The following is a 17862-nucleotide window of genomic DNA, read 5'->3' as shown; positions in this document are numbered from 1 at the left end:
TTCTATTTAACCTGCAGTATTATATCCATTCCTACAATTCTTACAAGCAATGACTGCAACCATAATCCCATCTTATCAATCATACTTAATACAAAATTAATACATCCATGCTTGATTTACCTGAGCAAACTGACTGAATCTTGGAAATCATCCTTTCAAGAATTAAACCAACCATTCCCAATTAAGGTATTCTTCGGAAACAAAAAATGAAACCTAAAACATTTCTGTTTCCTAAAACCATTGCATAATCTACCAACATAAAACATCATTCATATAAATAAATACTAAACTTATGCATGTACAGTTTTGCCTTTGCTGAGAGACATACAAGTCCCACAGTAATAACCAAAATCTCTATCAAGTTTACAGGTTGAGTTTGCTGTCTGTACTTTCAACACAAATTCAATTAGTTGTCCTTGCATTGCACATTTAACATGTTTGTTCAGACGCCAGTTAACTTTCTACCTACTTATGTAACACTTGTTTGACACAGCTCAGGATACAGCGGGCATGATCAGATGTCCGGTACTCTCCAAATTCAACATGTGGTCTGAACACATTTGGTTTCACTTTTGTTTTGGGTAGAAAATGGGAACATATAGAAATTTCAAGGCACAGCAGTGGCCTTCACTTTTTCAGGCACCTGTCTAGAAACAGCACTGCAACAATCAAAGTATGCAAAAGGGATCCCATACCTGTTTTGGTCCCTTCTGCAAAATACATGGAAACCTGGGTGGGGCATGTGCCAAGCAAGCTGGGATGGGTTTTGCAAGTTCACAACGACAGTCCTTAAAAGGACTGGTAGCAGTCGCCAAAGAAATAGCTGGGAAGTAATATTTTCTCCCTTCTCTTTTGTAGAGCAGGCATGTTCCTTTTAGCTTCACAGCACTACTGTCAGTTTCTGCGAGTCCTCCTGCACCTCACTCCATGTTTTGGTGTTTGCAATATAAAATTTGGGCATGCAGTTCAGTCCCTGTACTCATGCGCCCCTTTCACCAAGCAAGGGATACAATTTTTCACTGTCTACCCACGGTAAAGGTTCAAAGTTTCACTAACTTATTACACTCCTTTTTGACATGACTGTTCCCCACTGAAGGGAACGCTCAACCTTACATCCAGTCCATCCCATTCCTCTCTTCCTCAGTATTCCAGCCAGTTTTGTTTTCTTTCCTAATCAAACTACATCACTATTCCTGTCAAGCCCAAATTCCCCACTGAACAACCTCCCACTCCCTCTTTGCCAATCTCACTTTCTCCCTTATTACCCTCTCAACATCCATTTTTACATTCTGCCCCCGTCCAAAATCTTAATCATCCAACATCTACCTCCTCCCACCGCACCCGCACCCCCCCCCCCCCCCCAAGTCTCAATTTCCTGCCACCTATTCTCAGGTCACCCTCTTCTAATCCTGCTTTGTATTTCACCCTTCTCAGATTTCTCCCCCGCAACTAGCTCCATCCACCTCTGACTGTGAGCCAGAGGGAGGGTGCTGCGGTGGTGCAAAGTTTAAAAGGCATTAGTTTCCAAGGTTATTAATTCTGGGACTAGGGAGGTGTGGAAAACCTAAGCAAAACACTTTGTGACAATATTAAGCTGTTTCATGTACTTAATGTTTGATACTCCTGATTTGCAATGAGTTTGAAATTAATAAACATTCTTTCTTATGATACATTCAGTGGAAGTGATTCTGCAATGTGATGAAGCAACTGCTGTTTTGACTTCACTGCAGTTCTATAGGGCAGTATCTGAAACATCAAAGGGAACATCTTCATCTTATGGGTTATGTATATAGTGGTTCACAAGTCTTATTTGGATTTAGTCTCTGGTCATATTTTATTCCTCAAATCTGAGATGGTACAAACAAACATATATTGGTTTGCATAGGTTAACCAAGAAAAACAAACTGAGATGGATCCAATTATGTTAACAGCTATGTAAATATTTCTGGGCTGCTATTGCTTCCAGAACCCCAGGGTATATCTAACTTGTGAGGTTAGTGTTTTGCTTTCAATGATGCCAATGCCATTTATATAAAAGACTACTTTTAAACACTGCCAGGTTGCATCAGGTGGTGAGAGCACCAGTACAGTAAAATAGCTGTCTTGATTTTATCCTCATCCGAAGTGTGCGAGACACATTTGCCGATGACAGTACTGGTATAAGTGGGTACTGCAGCATTATTGTGAAGGTAAAGTTTTCACACAGAGATCACTCTAAAATAATGACACAGTTCAAATGTGGTCATCTAAAAAAACTGAGTCATTAGCAACAGCAGAGGTGTACAATCCACTACATTATGGTCTGGCTCATTGTTCGCCTCCCCATCAAGGAGATTTGCCCTCTTTCAATGGAACGTATAAAAGAGCATATCAAAAATTGGGCACACCTAAAAATGGGGCACCAATCTTATGAAGCTACAAAACATGTATCTGCATGTTAAACATCAAAGCAGCATGCTGTCAAAGCAAGTCAACTATTGGCCAACAGCAAGTTTTGTATTAACACCATAAATCTTTTGAGAATGGTGGAAGACAAGCATTCAGCTAAAAAGAGGATGCTCCAAAAACATACCTATTTTGAAGAACAGCCTAACACAAGTGTAAACAGCAAGGCTCAAATGTTTACAATTGCTGCCACCTCCTCCATAAGTATCCATTATAGATGCCAATCTACATTCACTCCATGTCACTTCAAGAAGTATATAGAACTTAGTGAAGACTGTGGGAGCTGAGAAGATCTCAACTAAAAATCAAGACAAGTTACTTTAGAATGGCTGTTACACTGGTATTTACAATGTAGATAACTATCCAAATATTTTCCAAACAAAATACATGAAGACTCTAACCTGGCCAATTACTGCCTGAGGATTCCATTCAATTGTATGTCAAATGATGGAAAAGGCCTTGATCACAATCATTAAGGATAGGTAACAACACCTGTTCCATGATTATCCTCAACACCGATGCCCCACAAGGCTGTGTCCTCAGCCCCTTACTAATATACTTATGACTCTGTGGCTAAATCTGCTCCAACACCATCTTCAAGTTTGTAGATGACACTACTGTAGTGGGTCTGATCACAAACAATGACAAGATGAAGTACAGGAAAGAGATAGAGAATCTGGTGAAATGATGACAAAAATCTCTCCCTCAATATCAGTAAAATGAAGGAGATAATCCACTTCAGGAGACATTGTGGAGAACATGCCCAAGTCCATCAATAGGGATGAAGTGGAATTGGTTGAGAGCTTCAAATTTCTAGGTGTTCTAGGTGTCCTGGCCCCTCCAAACCTATGCTATAGTCAAGAATGCCCACCAATGCCTCTACTTTCTCAGGAGGCTAAGAAAATTTGTCATGAAGGGCAATGACTGTCACCAATTGCTAGATGTACCATTGAAAACATCCTTTTGGGGTGTATCAGAGCACTGTATGGCTCCTGCTCTACCAAGACTGCGAGAAACTACAAACGGTTCTGAACATAGCCCAGACCAGCACACAAACAAGCCTCCCACCCATCTACACGTCCCATGGAAAAGCATCCAGCATACTCAAGGACCCCACGCACTCCAGATGTACTCTCTTCCACCTTCTTCAATTGAGATGATGATACGGGAAAAAAAAACACAACAGCAGTTACTTTCAACATGAAAATTAACACCTGATAAAGAATGACAAGCAGGAATCTGAGTAAAAGCGAGATCAATGGGAAAATATTTTAGATGGGACTGCAATCACAGTTCTAGAGCATTGCACTAAGGTTTCTAAGGGCAGTGTCTTTAACCAGCAGCTCCAGCTGCTTCATCAGTGATTTGATATTAGGTTAAGCAGCGCTGTTTCTGGATGATTACATAATGTTCACCTCCGTCCTAAACTCTTATGACAATAATAAGATCCATGGCCAGCTTATGATAGGGTCTGGATAATATTCAGCACCTGGGTTACAACTTATAAAGCATCTTTAATGGATTTAAATGCCCAAAGGACCTTCGCAGCGATGTTAAGGAACAAAACTTTGATACAAACCACACATGAAGATACTTGGTAGGGTCAAAGAGGCCAGTTTTAAGGAGCATTTGACTAGAAGGGAGCAAGAAGAAGAGATTTATGGAAGGAATTCAAACCTGAAGGCACCAATGGTGAAATAGTTAAAATCAGACATGTTCAAGTAGTCACAGTAGAAGAAGCATAGGTATTTTGAACAGTTGTAAAGCTGGGGAGTCAATGTATGTCACTGAGCAGAGTGGATCACATGTGGATGGGACATAATGCAAGTTAGGTTAGAGGCTGCATTGCTTTGCATGAGCTCAAGTTTAGAGGGTAGCCTGAGAGGGGTTAGGCAGCAATGCTCCAAAAAAGCAGTTAGTGTGTGGCACGCTGCCAGGTGCCGCACAGGTCTTGTTTCATGTGAAGTACTGTGCATATGCCACAGTGACTTCACCAGAGGATGTAAAGGTACTATGCATTCAAAGAATTGATTGTGCAAAACAACACTTGAATGGGAAAGCTGCTGGCCAGGAGTGCATTAAAAGCCAAGTCTAGAGATAACAAAAGTATAGATGAATGTTTCAGCTGCAGATGAGCTATGGCAGATGTACAGAGCATACCTATTTAAAGATTAATGACAGAAGAACCAAAGATGATAAGAAAAAATGTCTGACAGTGTAGATATATTGTCAGAAGCTCATCCCAGGGTCATAGATGTGAATATTATAGCTCAAACTCACAATTGTCAACAAGAGGGATGATGTCAGCAAGAGGCACCAAAGACAATGGCTTTGGTCTCATCAATACATTTGTCCCTCCAGAATGGGATGTAGATATGCAGTCAGACAGTTTTGAGACAGAGGGGTTAAAAGAAGCAATGGTGCTGTCAGTGTTCAAATAGAAGTATGTTCTGGGATGATGTGACTGAGGGCCAGCATGTACATGAGAAATATGAGGGGGCCAAAGATAAATCCTTGAAAGAAGAGAAGTTATTGTTGGTGATTTGCTGGCTACAACTGGGTAGATAAGAACTGATCCAGTCAAATCCAGTCCCATTCAGTTGAATGACGGTGGCGAGGTGCTGGAGGAAGATGGTGTGGTGAACCACATCCAAAGCTGACACAGTAATAAGGGTAAATTTTATCTTTGTCAGTCACATAGGATGTCATGTGTGTTAACTGGATTGGTGGGATTCAAAAATGGAGTTCTGGTAAACTTACACATGGACTCAGGAAATAGCAGCATATTCAAAGACTTGGGAAAGAAAAGGGAAATTGGCAATGGGGTGATAGATAGCACGGAGAGGAGTGACAATGGCAGATTTAAAGAGGAGAGTGGTGGTGAGGCAGCAGAAGACAGTACCCAAGGAGATAGAACTACAACAAAATAAAAGCTAACATGGCAGGCTGGGTGGTCAGCTATTTAGCTGGAATAGGGTTAAGGGAGCAGGGGATGAGTTTCATGGAGAAGATGAGCTCCTAGGTGGCATGAGGGGAGAGGGGGACAAAATAGAGAGAGGAGAGTTCACAGCTCGAGAAGGGGTCACCACAAGAGAAGGCAAGAAAGTGGCAGAGGGAGGGGAATTGGATAGTCTCCGTGTAATGACAGAGGTCTATGAGAGATTTCTACTTATTGTTAGAGGTGAAGGTGGAGCGGGCAAATTTGATTTAAGACAACTTCTTGCAGTTAAAAAAAAAGGCAGCTAGTGTTATTTTAGTATTCCTGGAATAGTGAGTAGTTTGTTGGATGAAAGCAAAATATGAAAGTGCTTTATATGTTCCAACCAAATCTGAATGTAACTGACACATGAAAGATAAAAGTACCACATCTGTGCTAACCTTTGACCATTTCCAACAAAAAAATGCTCTTGCCCTGACCTGTAATGGTAAATTATTACCAAATCTTTTTCCATTAACACCTTGGAGATCACCACTCACCAGAAGTTTAACTGGACCAGCCATGTTAAAACATCTCAGGATCGAAACTGATATTCTGCAACCTGCCACTTTTCCTGACCCCTCAATGGCTCACCATCAACAAAGCTAGTCAGCAGTGTGACCAGCTTACTTGCCACTCATCTGAGTGCAACATTGGTCTTGGCCCCATCTTGGACAATGCAGTCCATTTGATCAGCATCCTAATCACAGAGCACAATATCCACCTCTGCGGGGTCCAGCTAGTGTTCACAACTTAAATGAACTGCAGAAACTTGCCAACTTTACTTCAAAAATATGTCACGGTCCTGATTTGAAAACTGCAGCAGCAGCATTATGAAAACAGCATTACTCCCAAATTCTTGAGCTGCACATCATTCTGCCTTGGACATGAACTGATTTTCTCTCATCAAGGTGGATCAATATTCTGGAATTCCCTAATACCACTGATTGAACACCATCACTAAAAGAATTCCCATCAATTTTCAGTGGGTACTTGGCATGAACAATAAATGTGGCCTTGCCATCACCATCTACATGCAGAGAATTACTTGTTAAAAATTAGCAAATAGTCCAACAGATCAGTGTCTGCCATAGGTACAAGTAAATTATATTTTTGTGATTTCAAGCACACATACTTAACTATAACTATTTGAAAAATATTCAATTGGTTGGTCTTAAACTCATTTAATATTATTACAACAGCCAGATTTTATAACCTTTCACAACTGCCAATCTAAAGATTCAGTCTCAAGTAGTTCAAAGACATAGTGAGTTTACATTAATTGTACACACCTTTGTCACAAAGCAATCAGTATATGTTATGGCTTAAAGTCTTAGCCACTAATAACATATCAAGAGACAGCCTTCAGCGTTTGGTTGAGAAAAATCACAGATAAATGGGAACATTATGCTTTTCAAAGTGCTGTTCTGAACGCACTGCAAAATTAAATTTTACAGTGAAATCATAGAATGGGCAGGATTACGTTTTAAGGTTGCAGTATTGAAGTATTATTAATGCCTTTAGCTTAAGCTGTAGTGCAGTATTAATGTATTAAACTGACTTTTGCTGACCGGACTAACTGCCCATATTATTACACCAGTCAATGCTAATTGCCTAAACTTCAGAAAAGGCACTTCAAAGTATTAATTTAAAATTCTATTACACATTTAGACTGAGATAGTGAATTTTAATATAGATATAATTTTTCTTTCTATATATCTCAAATTAAAGTGATGCATTCTTCCTATTATATTTAATTAACTTTATTACAGTACCTCTTTAAAAAAAAATGGTGTAACGACTTGCCAAAGTCAAAGATCTATTTGCTGGACATTGATTTTTAATCTGACTCACAAATGGTAAAATGAAACAGGCCTTCCTGAAAACAAAATGTGGTACAAACTCAACTGTATCTGTATTTGATAAAATCCTTCAAAGAAGTGACATATCTGCACGATTTTTATTTGAATTGACAAACAAAACATTTACATGAAACAAGAGAATGTCAAATCCTCTATAAATGCATTATCAAAGATATCACTGTCCACAAAATAAATCTGCACATCTTTCAGATTTGTCCAAAAGGAAACATTTGCTTGAAGGTATTCCCTCAGAATTTGTTTGAAATGCAGATTTTTATTAATTACAAAAGATGACAACTGGAAATTGCAGTTTGTAAGGTTCCAGTGGAAACTACATACAGATCAGCAGTTCTTTGCAAGACATGGTTTCTTCTCCTTTAGCTGTGGCATTAGTACAGCCCCAAGAGCTTTGGCAATATCGTTTTTCCAAATTACAGCACTATAAATGCTATTTAGTGTCTTCTTGGGGAACTTTCTCTCCATCTGTCTTCATCCTTCCTGTAATCCTTACAACGCTCCGAATACCTGCTCTCCTGGCGGTCATGCTTTCCAGATCGTTTATCTACACCATTTTTTGCGCGGTCCTCCTCACTGTTTCTGGAAGTCATTTCTTTGCGACTTCTCTCTTTAGATTTTGACTTTTCTCTTCTGCGACTGTAGTGATCATTGCCATCTTTGCTCCTGGAGCTGTTTCGATCATTTTCAGAGCGAGAATGGTTTCTTGTGTCATCTTTTCTGCATTCAGCACGTTTATCTGCGAAGTCCCTGTTTCTGTCTCGACCCCTGTCCCGATCGCGTGTCCGATCACGCTCACGTGTCTCTTCTCTATCATACCTAGCTGATTCATCTCTCCCCTCTCTGGATTGCCTGTAAGTTCTGCCACTATTTCTTTCCTGTTTGTTTTCCTGCTCCTCACTGGTGCCACGATACCTGCCATCTTGCTCTTTTCTAGATCGTTCCCTTTCACTTGGTCGTTTTCTACTATCCACCTTTTCTTGCTCTTTCTTTTTGTTCTGTACCTTCTTGCTTTTTGAATTTAAATCATCTGTGAAAGAAGAAAAATGAGTCAGCCATTATAAATGTGTAGCTTTTAAATATTTTGTTTGGCAATCTTTTCACAAACAGTGGTATATTTATTTATGTTCAAAGATTTAGAAACCTGCACACCGGATTTATTCTGTATGAAATTCGGGGTTGCACGGATCTTAGAAGTTAAACTACATTTATCGTACAGCCATGGCATGTTTGTACCCAACTGTCTGCGGATTTGGATTTCAACCTAACCTAAATTAACCTATATAGTTTTAATCAACTTCAATTAGAACGGAGAAGAAATAACCAGGACATTTTAACATGCACAAGCATTGTTTATATTTCATCACCCCATAACTGAAGAAATAATAAAACTAGTGTCAACATTATAATGAACTATCAAAGCCGTAAATATAGATTTAAAAATACCTGCCACGGAAAAATGACAAAAGCACTGTTCCCAGAACATGACTTAAAAAGATAAGGGCAGTATCATAGTGCCTTTCATCTTAAACACTCAGTCCGACATGATTAAAAAGCTGGGATAAAAATGTAGATTAGATACAACAATAACCTGCATGTTAATTAAGTGCAAATGAGGAAGCAGGAGAAATAAAATCACCTTCTACAAAATGGTATCCTCCCAATGGTTTAGATTTATTAAGACAGTCGATATTAACATCAATTTCGACAGATTGCTTGCAGCTATTCAGAACAATTAGAGAATCTCTGTGTGCACATGTACAAATCTACATTACTTCCTTCAAATCCTTTGTGCCAATTTAATCCCAAAACTTATCAGAATCTAATGAGTCTTCAATCTGTTTTCTTCCACTCCAATCACATCAAAACTAAGTGGAATTTATCTGTTGAGAATAATGCGCCTCTTGGGATGCATTTGCATACTCACTACATTCTACCATTCTTCATTTAAATTTGTGCTATTACCTGTCCATACATATAAAAAATATAAGCCACATAACTACTAACATCTGTCTTATCAGCAAATTATTATACTCTCCAATATTTGTTTAAGCATTTCAGAAGAAAATTGGGATCAGTTCAAAGGTACATTAGAAAATCAATGATTGAGCACACAAAACAAACATAATAGTATCCAAGTCCATCCAAGCTCAGCTTGACAAGTTACAACAATCAGTTGGTTGTTAAGGATCTGTCTGTTCTGGTCATATCAAATGCTCCACAGACCTGCAGCTGTCCATGTAGCAGCCATCTGTTCCCTCATGTTTTTGCCACTTTGTTCTTCAATATTTAATGGCTTAGTTAAGTTCAAGATATTTGTCTATCACAAAGTCTTACGCGGTGATGAAAACACGCAAATTATGTTGACATGAGTCCACTTTATGTTCAGTTCACTCCTTAAAGTTACACTTATATGAATGTCAGAAAAGTCTGATAGCTGGAACTTTTGTCCGATTATGTCTTAGATGCCATTCAACATTAAAAGGTGCTTTATAAATACGAGTTGTTCTTTTGATTCAAGAACAGGTGAGAATGCTTATACTTACAAACATTGTACTGCACATGCACTAACCATTTCTCTAGTGCTTATGAAAACCTGTCAATGATTTGAAGTTTTAATGTTTCATTTAAACTGAAAGGAATGTCAAAACTATTTGATACAACTGTCAAAGTTACCTGCCCTGTTCAAAATGTGGTCTCAGTATTCCAGGGAAAAGTTAATTCAAGGTCAAGAGTAGGATCTACTCATTTGCTTGCCATCTCTACACTGACATTCTGATTCAAGGAGAGATTTTGGGAGATGCTCAACTTACAGCACCAAATGAAAAATCTGTCCATTATACCATCAATGGAAAGACAATAAGAGATGGTGCCAACCAATAAAAAAACCAAAGCCATTTAGAGATTTAATTGCACGCATTAACACACTGGAATGGTAAAATGTATCAAAAGAAAATATTTTGCCAAGTTCAGTGGTCTCACTCAAAGTTGATTTAGGCAGTAAATTGGAGTTTGTTCCTTTACCGTAAGAAAAATTAAGTTAGCTTGTTACATAAGTTAATAGCAGCCATTTTAAAAACTTATAGAACACGACAGCTGTGCATGGAACTATGGTCAGTACCTTCAGCTAAATAGACAAGGGGAAGAGAGAACATTAGTTGAGAAAATTGAAATATTAAGTATCTAATCTTATGGGATTTGACAACGCATACTGTAACTTAAAAGGATGTCGAACATGCAGTGTTGTGCAAAAATGTTTCTATGACTGTTGGCAGGTGCTATCAGAAAATGTTACAATACAAGAAACACATTGCATAGCCATTCTCCCCTAACTGTCCAACTAGTACAAATATATGCACGTTTAAGGATAAAAGAGATACATGGGGTTGAATTCTTTCAATGACGTATGTATGGGACACCAAACCAAAAATTACAGTAAACGTACATACCTGAGCCACTGCTGCTGCTGGAGGATGAGGAGTCACTGCCACTAGATGATCCAGAACTGCTGTCACTGTCACTACTGCTGCTACTGCTACTTTCAGATCCTGAATCAGAGGATGAATCTGAATCCGAATCAGAGGAGGAAGAGGATGACGAAGAAGAATCTGATGATTCAACATCCTGCCGCTGGGTCATTATTATTTTTGGTGCATTTTTCAAGTGTTCCCGCAATTCATCTCTGAATTGGAAAATTACAACCAATATTACTGAAAGCAAATATTAAACAAAACAGATACTGTGAAGAAAAGAAAGACAAGTGTACATACGTTAGTCCTCCAAGGCCAATAGAGGTAAAGAAATTGATAGCAAATCGTGTGTTACGTGGATTATCCCTGGGAAAGAGACCTTCAAAGAAAGGTTGTAACGTCCTACAAAAAAAAAGACAGGCATTAAAAAAACTTTAACACAACGTAACTTCAAGTTACGACAATGTTTTATTGTCTCAGAGCCTCACTGCAGATAATCAAAAATATAAAACACTCAAAAACAGTGTATGATAAAGATTTAAGCACAAAACAAGCAAATTGTGTTAATTTCTTTCTTGTTTTTGCCTGGTCAAGTAATCAATTTAATTATATAAATGGAGATGGGCAAGGAGGATTTAATTTGAAGCTTTGTATAAATACAGCATTGGATATAATTTTGTTTCAATACAATTCTATGTTTATTTTAGAACATATTGCAAAATGTTTAAAAGTATTTTAAACATTTAGTAGAAATGTTTCTCATCTCGACCAATGACATGGCCAATGTTCCCTCTAATTTCTGCTTACTGTAAATGATCTGCTAATTGCAGTGTGGTCCCTTTAAGATTGACGCACACACCTTAAAGGGAAGATTGCTTTGTGTAGCTTGTCATTTTCCTCTGCACGATGGCTATGCAGCTAGACACTTGCGCTGTTTAGAAGAAACACTGGATGTGACTCACTGTCAACCCTTCTGCATGCAAGTGGGAAATTTCAAAATAAAGCAATTGCACAGTGTTTGGGAGCTAGGCAAAGTATGTTTTATGTGCTTCTGACGATGATGAAAGAACTATTTACAATTTTATAGAACGTGCAAGATTCCCACCTGACTCTTAATAGCTAACACCTTTTGAGGAGGAGGAGGAGGAGTCCCAAAGCAGCTCTATCATAAGCAGTAGGATAAACATGTTCAGAGCAGTGCTCAGGCTAATTTGAAGCTCTGTGACCCAATAATACCATATGCAGCATTCCAACCAAGAGCAGACTCTCAGGCAGCTGTCAAAATCAAGTTAAGCCCCTGCCCTTGCTGTTTACCATGGAGATGTTTCAGGACACATGTGGTTACTTCTCAGTGCCTTCTCCAGAGTGATTTAGCAGTAAAGAAACTGAACTCAAGGTGTGCCATACAGGCATTGGTAAGAAGCTGCTTTATTCAGAAATCTGCTATTCCCCTAACACTTTTTTAGCCAAAATGAACATTTCGGCCATTGTTACCATGGATTTTCTTGTTCTTTCAAGACCACAGGAAAATACAAAGTAATGTGGAAGTCTCCTTTTTGTGAACTGTAAAGGTTATATGTGAACCCAGTTTAGTCAATTCCAACCTAATTCTTGGTGGAGGGGCACCTGAGTCTAATGGTTCATTCAAACTATTGACTGAGTAGAACAGTTCAGTTTAACTACTGCACCAGTAACCATAAATTGAACAAAATCAACCAATACTAATTACCACTACTTCTACACTTAAGCTCTAAGACAAACTAAAATCAGCCAGCACATGATTTTGCAACTAACTGAAACAAACATAGCAATTAAACCTTTGAAATCTCAATGCTTTACTTTGAAAAATAAGAAAACTTGTTTCAAGAAGATTAGATTGGATAATGGTTCTCGACAGGTTAACAGTTCTGTTTCGCAATGAGACCCTTTTGAAAGCAGTAAATACACTGTCATCAGATACACTGCAAATGTTAGAATTTGACGTTGCAACTGTAAATAGTGAAAATGTCGCAGCACTGAAACAATTGATTGTTGCGGTCATTACATGGCCAAGTCATAAAAATAAACTTTCATGCATCACAGTTTAACACTTACATGTCCTGTAGCCTTTGATTTAGTTTGGGAAGCCCCATATATTCACAAAGCTCTTGAAATAGGATCTTCACAAATATTCTGCTGGAAGATGTTGTTGTTTCTTCACTTAAATGGACACAATCAAGAACCTGCAGAAAGACAGGGAAGCTGGACTGAAACTTGAGCCTAAATATAATACATACATAAAGCAATTAAACAAAAAATTCTGACAGTGCACCCTCCAACAATAGCATAAATTTTCACTGGTACAAAATATTTTACAATTATACTTGCAAGGTTATTTTAAATGTCTGCTGTTGATAATGGATTTTTCTCTATTCCTTTTGTCAGAGTTTAGTCGACCACAATCAGGGAAGTATTCTGTCTTAAGACGACCCGTTTTAAATTTTAAATGTGGAAATGCCTTACTGAAAGAACTTACTCGAAACTGTAATAATCTAAAGCAGTTGAAGTTTTGCTTGGGTCTAAGAACTGTGCATTCACATGATATGTCATTCAGGATATTTTGCCTCAGCATCTGAATTAACATGAAATGTATGGAGGAAGGAAAGACCCATCAGGCCTACCTTCTCAAGACATGTCATTAAAAAGCTAATGAAATTCTGATGTTTTATGGCAAAAGGTACAGAATATACAACTGAATGTTGAATTTTTATCAAATCTTAAGATTACAGCTAAGAGTACTTTGTGCAGATTTAAAAATTACTGTGAAAATCCCCTTTTTTGAACTCCACACTGTAGAAGGGATGTTGAGACAATCAAGAGAGTCGTGTAGATTCACTAGGATAGTGCGTGGCATGAAAATATACAAATATGAAAGATGTTCAACGTTGAGATCATTGCAATTAGAACAGAGGAAATGTGCTTAACATTATTTTGTGATGGAATAGAGAACACAGAAACCAAGAATTCCCAGTTATTGAGGGGGTCTTGAATGGGGGGCATAGATTTGGATCAAATATGAGAAAATCACAGAGAGCAGGAGACGTTTAATTCAGAGGTGTGTCAAATGTCTTTTGAAGTTAGCGATTCAAGTCAAGACAGTATCTATGTTGAAGAACAGGTTAGATAGTTGTCCAAAAAATGGGGGATAGAGAGATGTGGAACAAGGAGAGTGCTGTAGATTAGGATTACTGAGAAACAACAAGACAGGTTGGTTGGACAAATGTGTGTTTTAACGTCGATATATTTGCCATAACTGAGATTCAACAGCATTTAATTTCTAGTGGAAAATCATTTTTTGAATTTTGGACAGATCCCAATTAAAAAAAACAGTTAGAATAGTAGCCGTGAAAAAGAATATTACTCAGACATTTCAGTGCATCCAATCAGACACTCAAGACATTAGCAACACGGTAGCTGGTAAAGCATTGTGGTGTAATAGGCTCAGCTGACATTTTAATTTATACACCGTTTACTTATGAAATTCACAACAGCTAACATTTATATTGTATCTTTAATGTGACAAAACTTCGCAAGGTCCTTCACAGAAGCATGTAAAGTAAAACTGTTCATTGAATCATGCTGGTTAGGAGCTTTGGCCATGCTAAACTCTCCCTCAGTGTATCGAACAGGCACTGGAGTGTGGCGACTAGGGGATTTTCACAGTAACTTCATTGCAGTGTTAATGTAAGCTTATTTGTGACACTAATAAATAAGCTTAAACTTAAGGTGATTAGGGCAGATGGTTAATACCTTGATCATAACGGCAGGTTTTTAAGGAACATCTTAAAGAAAGAGAGATAGTGTTGAAGAAAAAATTCCAGCACTTGGGGGCCGAAGCAGCTGAAGGCCCAGCCACCAATGAGGGGGCAATTAAAATGGGGAATCCCAAGAAGCCAGAATTAGATGAGCTCAGATAGCTCAGAGTTTTGGGGACTTGAGAAAAATAGAGATAGGGGTGGGGGGGGGGCTTTGAAAACAAGGATAAGAATTTTAAAACCAAGATGGCACTTGACTGAGAGCACAGATTTGACTGCTAAATGAGATCTGATGGAGTATTAACATAGGTAGCAGAGTTTTGGATAACATCAAATTTATGGAAGAGAGAATATCGGAAGCTACAAAACTTTTTCATAAGGGTTTACATGCAGTTGAATCTCGGCAGTTATGAATTATGTAGAAGTTACAACACAAAATAAAAATGATTGGACCAGATTTAAATACAAAGTTATAATTGAGAAATCCATCATACGCGAACCAACCAGATATTTTCCCCCACTAGTTCCACAACTTCAAATTTTGTGATTAATGGTACAAGCTTTTCTGCCTTGCTTAACCTAAAATATTCATTGGGTTACTATATATATAAATTTCAGACATTAGGAAATACCAAGTTCCTGAAGAAAAGCACAAATGAATGCTGATTTGCCGCTGGCTTATTATGACTTACACTCCACGGAATTGAGTCTGTGTACAAGAGATGCGCAAACATCTTTGCCACATTGCGTAATTTGTTTGTTTCTAAGCGATGTATCGTTTCATACTGCTCTTTGAAGATTCCTTCGAAAGCCTCCATGTAGTCCTTCTTCAACATACAAAAGCGCTGCAAGGATATCGAAATGCAAAGAGCAACATGAAATGTGCAGTCTGCCATTCAATAAAACCAATACCATATACCAAAGATTATACTGAAAGATATGTGTATTTAAAATCATCATCGTTTCAGGATGAAAAGTTGATAGTTATCAAACTGTTAGAGAATAATTGCATTTAAAAACACTGAATTTCCTACTTTAGCAGTATCTCCCATTCAGCTTCAAATATTAGCCACAGTTCAAACTACAAGTGATAAAACAAAGGAATATAATGAATGAATGTCTTACCCCAGCCAAGAGACCAAAAAATTTCTCATATGTTCTTTGTTGTGCACAACAATCCAGAATCATATTACATAATTCCTTCTGTGAAGCAAAACAAAATTCGATTTAACCCTTTGTTCTTAAACAAGTGGAATTAATTTGAGATTATCATGCAAAGGGACAAGGAAATGGTTAAACACTAAGAACGGCTATCCATGGGCAGAATGATGAGACACATGCTTAATTTACTATTATTGAGTTTAATTTCAGCCACATTTATGCAATGTCAAGTGGTGGGTCAGATGAGTTACAATGCAGACGAATTCCACAAATACTGAAAATATTTCACGCTCCAATTGTGCAAATTAGTTATGATTCCACATCCATTTTACTCACTCTTGTTGTTCAATTGCCAAATCAATTAAAAATGTGGTCGATATCCAGTATATTTCACCTCTTGCCATTTTTAAATTTCTTCACAAACTATCAAACATGTTGGTTTATTTCATATAGATAGGTTGTAACTGCTCTACTGAAAGCTTATTAATCTGCCCAAAATATTATCCTATATATTCGTTCAAATGGAGTTCCTGTCCATTTCTACCATTTTTGGTGATGTCCGATCTTAAGCAGACAAAGTTTAATAGTCAACCCTCATTCAGGGTTCATAACGCAATCCACTCTATCTCATTTAAACAGTGCTTCATCACCTCTTCTAAAAACACCTACAGATCAAATGGCAGCTCAGCACAATGAAACACTGTAACTATTATGTAGGTAAGCAAGGCAGTCAATTTACATATAGCAAAATCAATGCCAACTTGATATGGAATAAAAGATAATAGGCTTTAGTGTAGTTTATTATTTGCACTGGGTGCTCATCACCATGACCTATCAGGTCAAAATTAGTCCTTTGATGGTTTGTGGATAAAAGTAACATTCTGCAGGGGCCTCAGCCACATATTTAACTGAGCAAGCTGTTCTCAGTTGAAGACACAGTCAGATCCCACTGGTCTTTGCTCTCCCCATCATGTGAGCTTATTGTGGGGTGGGAAGGGTTGTGAGTTAATCCAAGTTCCTAAGCTACTTAACTCAACATATGATCTTAGCTACAAAGTGGATGTTTTGAGGGCAACATCAACCTTATGTGATGTGCACCATGACTACCACTAAATAGTTGGCTAAAATTTACTTCCCAGAGTCACCGAGTATTTTGACTCAGACCACATTCGGATGGCTCCCTGAAGTTATAATTTTTTTTATTCATTGGATGTGGGTGTCACTACCTGGGCCAGCATTTATTTCCCATTCTTAATTGCCCTTGAACTGAATAATTTCAGAGGGCATTTTAATAATCAACCATATTGTTGTGAATCATATGTCACCAGACCAGGTCAGGATGGCAGATTTCCTTTCCTAAAGGACATCAATGAATGAGATGTGTTTTTACAGCCATTGGCAACGGTTTCATGATCACCATGAGACTTTTAATTCCTGATTTTATTAAATTTAAATTTCACCAACTGCCATGGTGGGATTCAACACTAACAATAAAACACAAACAATACCTTTTTATTCCTTAACTCATAGACATTAAGAATTCAGTACTTATACAATTTTGAAACCGGTAATTATCTGTACATCTTTTCAATACTTCACGCAAAGCATTCCACTGATTCACCTCAAACTGAAATACACAGGATGAGATTTTCTGGTTTCCCCTCAGTGTTTTTCTTGATGGCAATGGGTGGCACACGATTCACTGGCAGCGAGATCTTTTGATCCCACCGCTGTCAATGGGGGTTCCCATCAAAGCCACCCCACACCACACCACCAGGAAACTTGCAATGAGGGAGTGAACCACCAGTGGGATTCTGTGAATGGACTGAAAATTCCAGCCAGAGACTTGAAACTAGTGTGAACATAAATTACGAAGTTATTTTTCAGTTAATTCATAATCATCTTCCCTTAAAGTAAACATTTTTGCACATCTGCAGGCAATCATTCACTTTTTGCTTTATACATACTGAACATTATTGTTCAGTTTAAACTTTACAAAATATGTTCCAGTTTAAAAGTTCAGTTTCATTCCTGATACTGTGAAAAGTAACCCATTGCTTTTGAGTTATAAAATGTGGGAGTAAATAGTGTACAACCATGAATCATTCTAAATGTTCAGAATACTACAAACTCCATTG

General features: G+C 38.0%; 1 protein-coding gene across 1 annotated transcript in view; it reads right to left on the bottom strand.

Moving 5' to 3' along the window:
• Positions 1-1372: 1372 nt before the first annotated feature.
• cwc22 (CWC22 spliceosome associated protein) overlaps positions 1373-17862 on the bottom strand; it is a 107171-nt gene continuing 90681 nt past the window's right edge. The window contains exons 16-21 of the mRNA XM_080198896.1: positions 15689-15766; positions 15256-15408; positions 12864-12991; positions 11070-11171; positions 10749-10981; positions 1373-8329 (exon numbers count right to left, since the gene is read on the bottom strand). Coding sequence (XP_080055022.1) covers positions 7737-8329; positions 10749-10981; positions 11070-11171; positions 12864-12991; positions 15256-15408; positions 15689-15766 — 1287 coding nt within the window. The 3' untranslated portion in view covers positions 1373-7736. The remainder of the gene's footprint in view (positions 8330-10748; positions 10982-11069; positions 11172-12863; positions 12992-15255; positions 15409-15688; positions 15767-17862) is intronic.

Source organism: Carcharhinus amblyrhynchos, chromosome 11 (genome assembly GCF_965287045.1).
Source record: "Carcharhinus amblyrhynchos chromosome 11, sCarAmb.v2.hapA, whole genome shotgun sequence".
In the NCBI taxonomy this organism is placed as follows: domain Eukaryota; kingdom Metazoa; phylum Chordata; class Chondrichthyes; order Carcharhiniformes; family Carcharhinidae; genus Carcharhinus; species Carcharhinus amblyrhynchos.
Note: the sequence above shows the minus strand (reverse complement) of the source record. Positions and strands in the feature narration are given on the sequence as shown.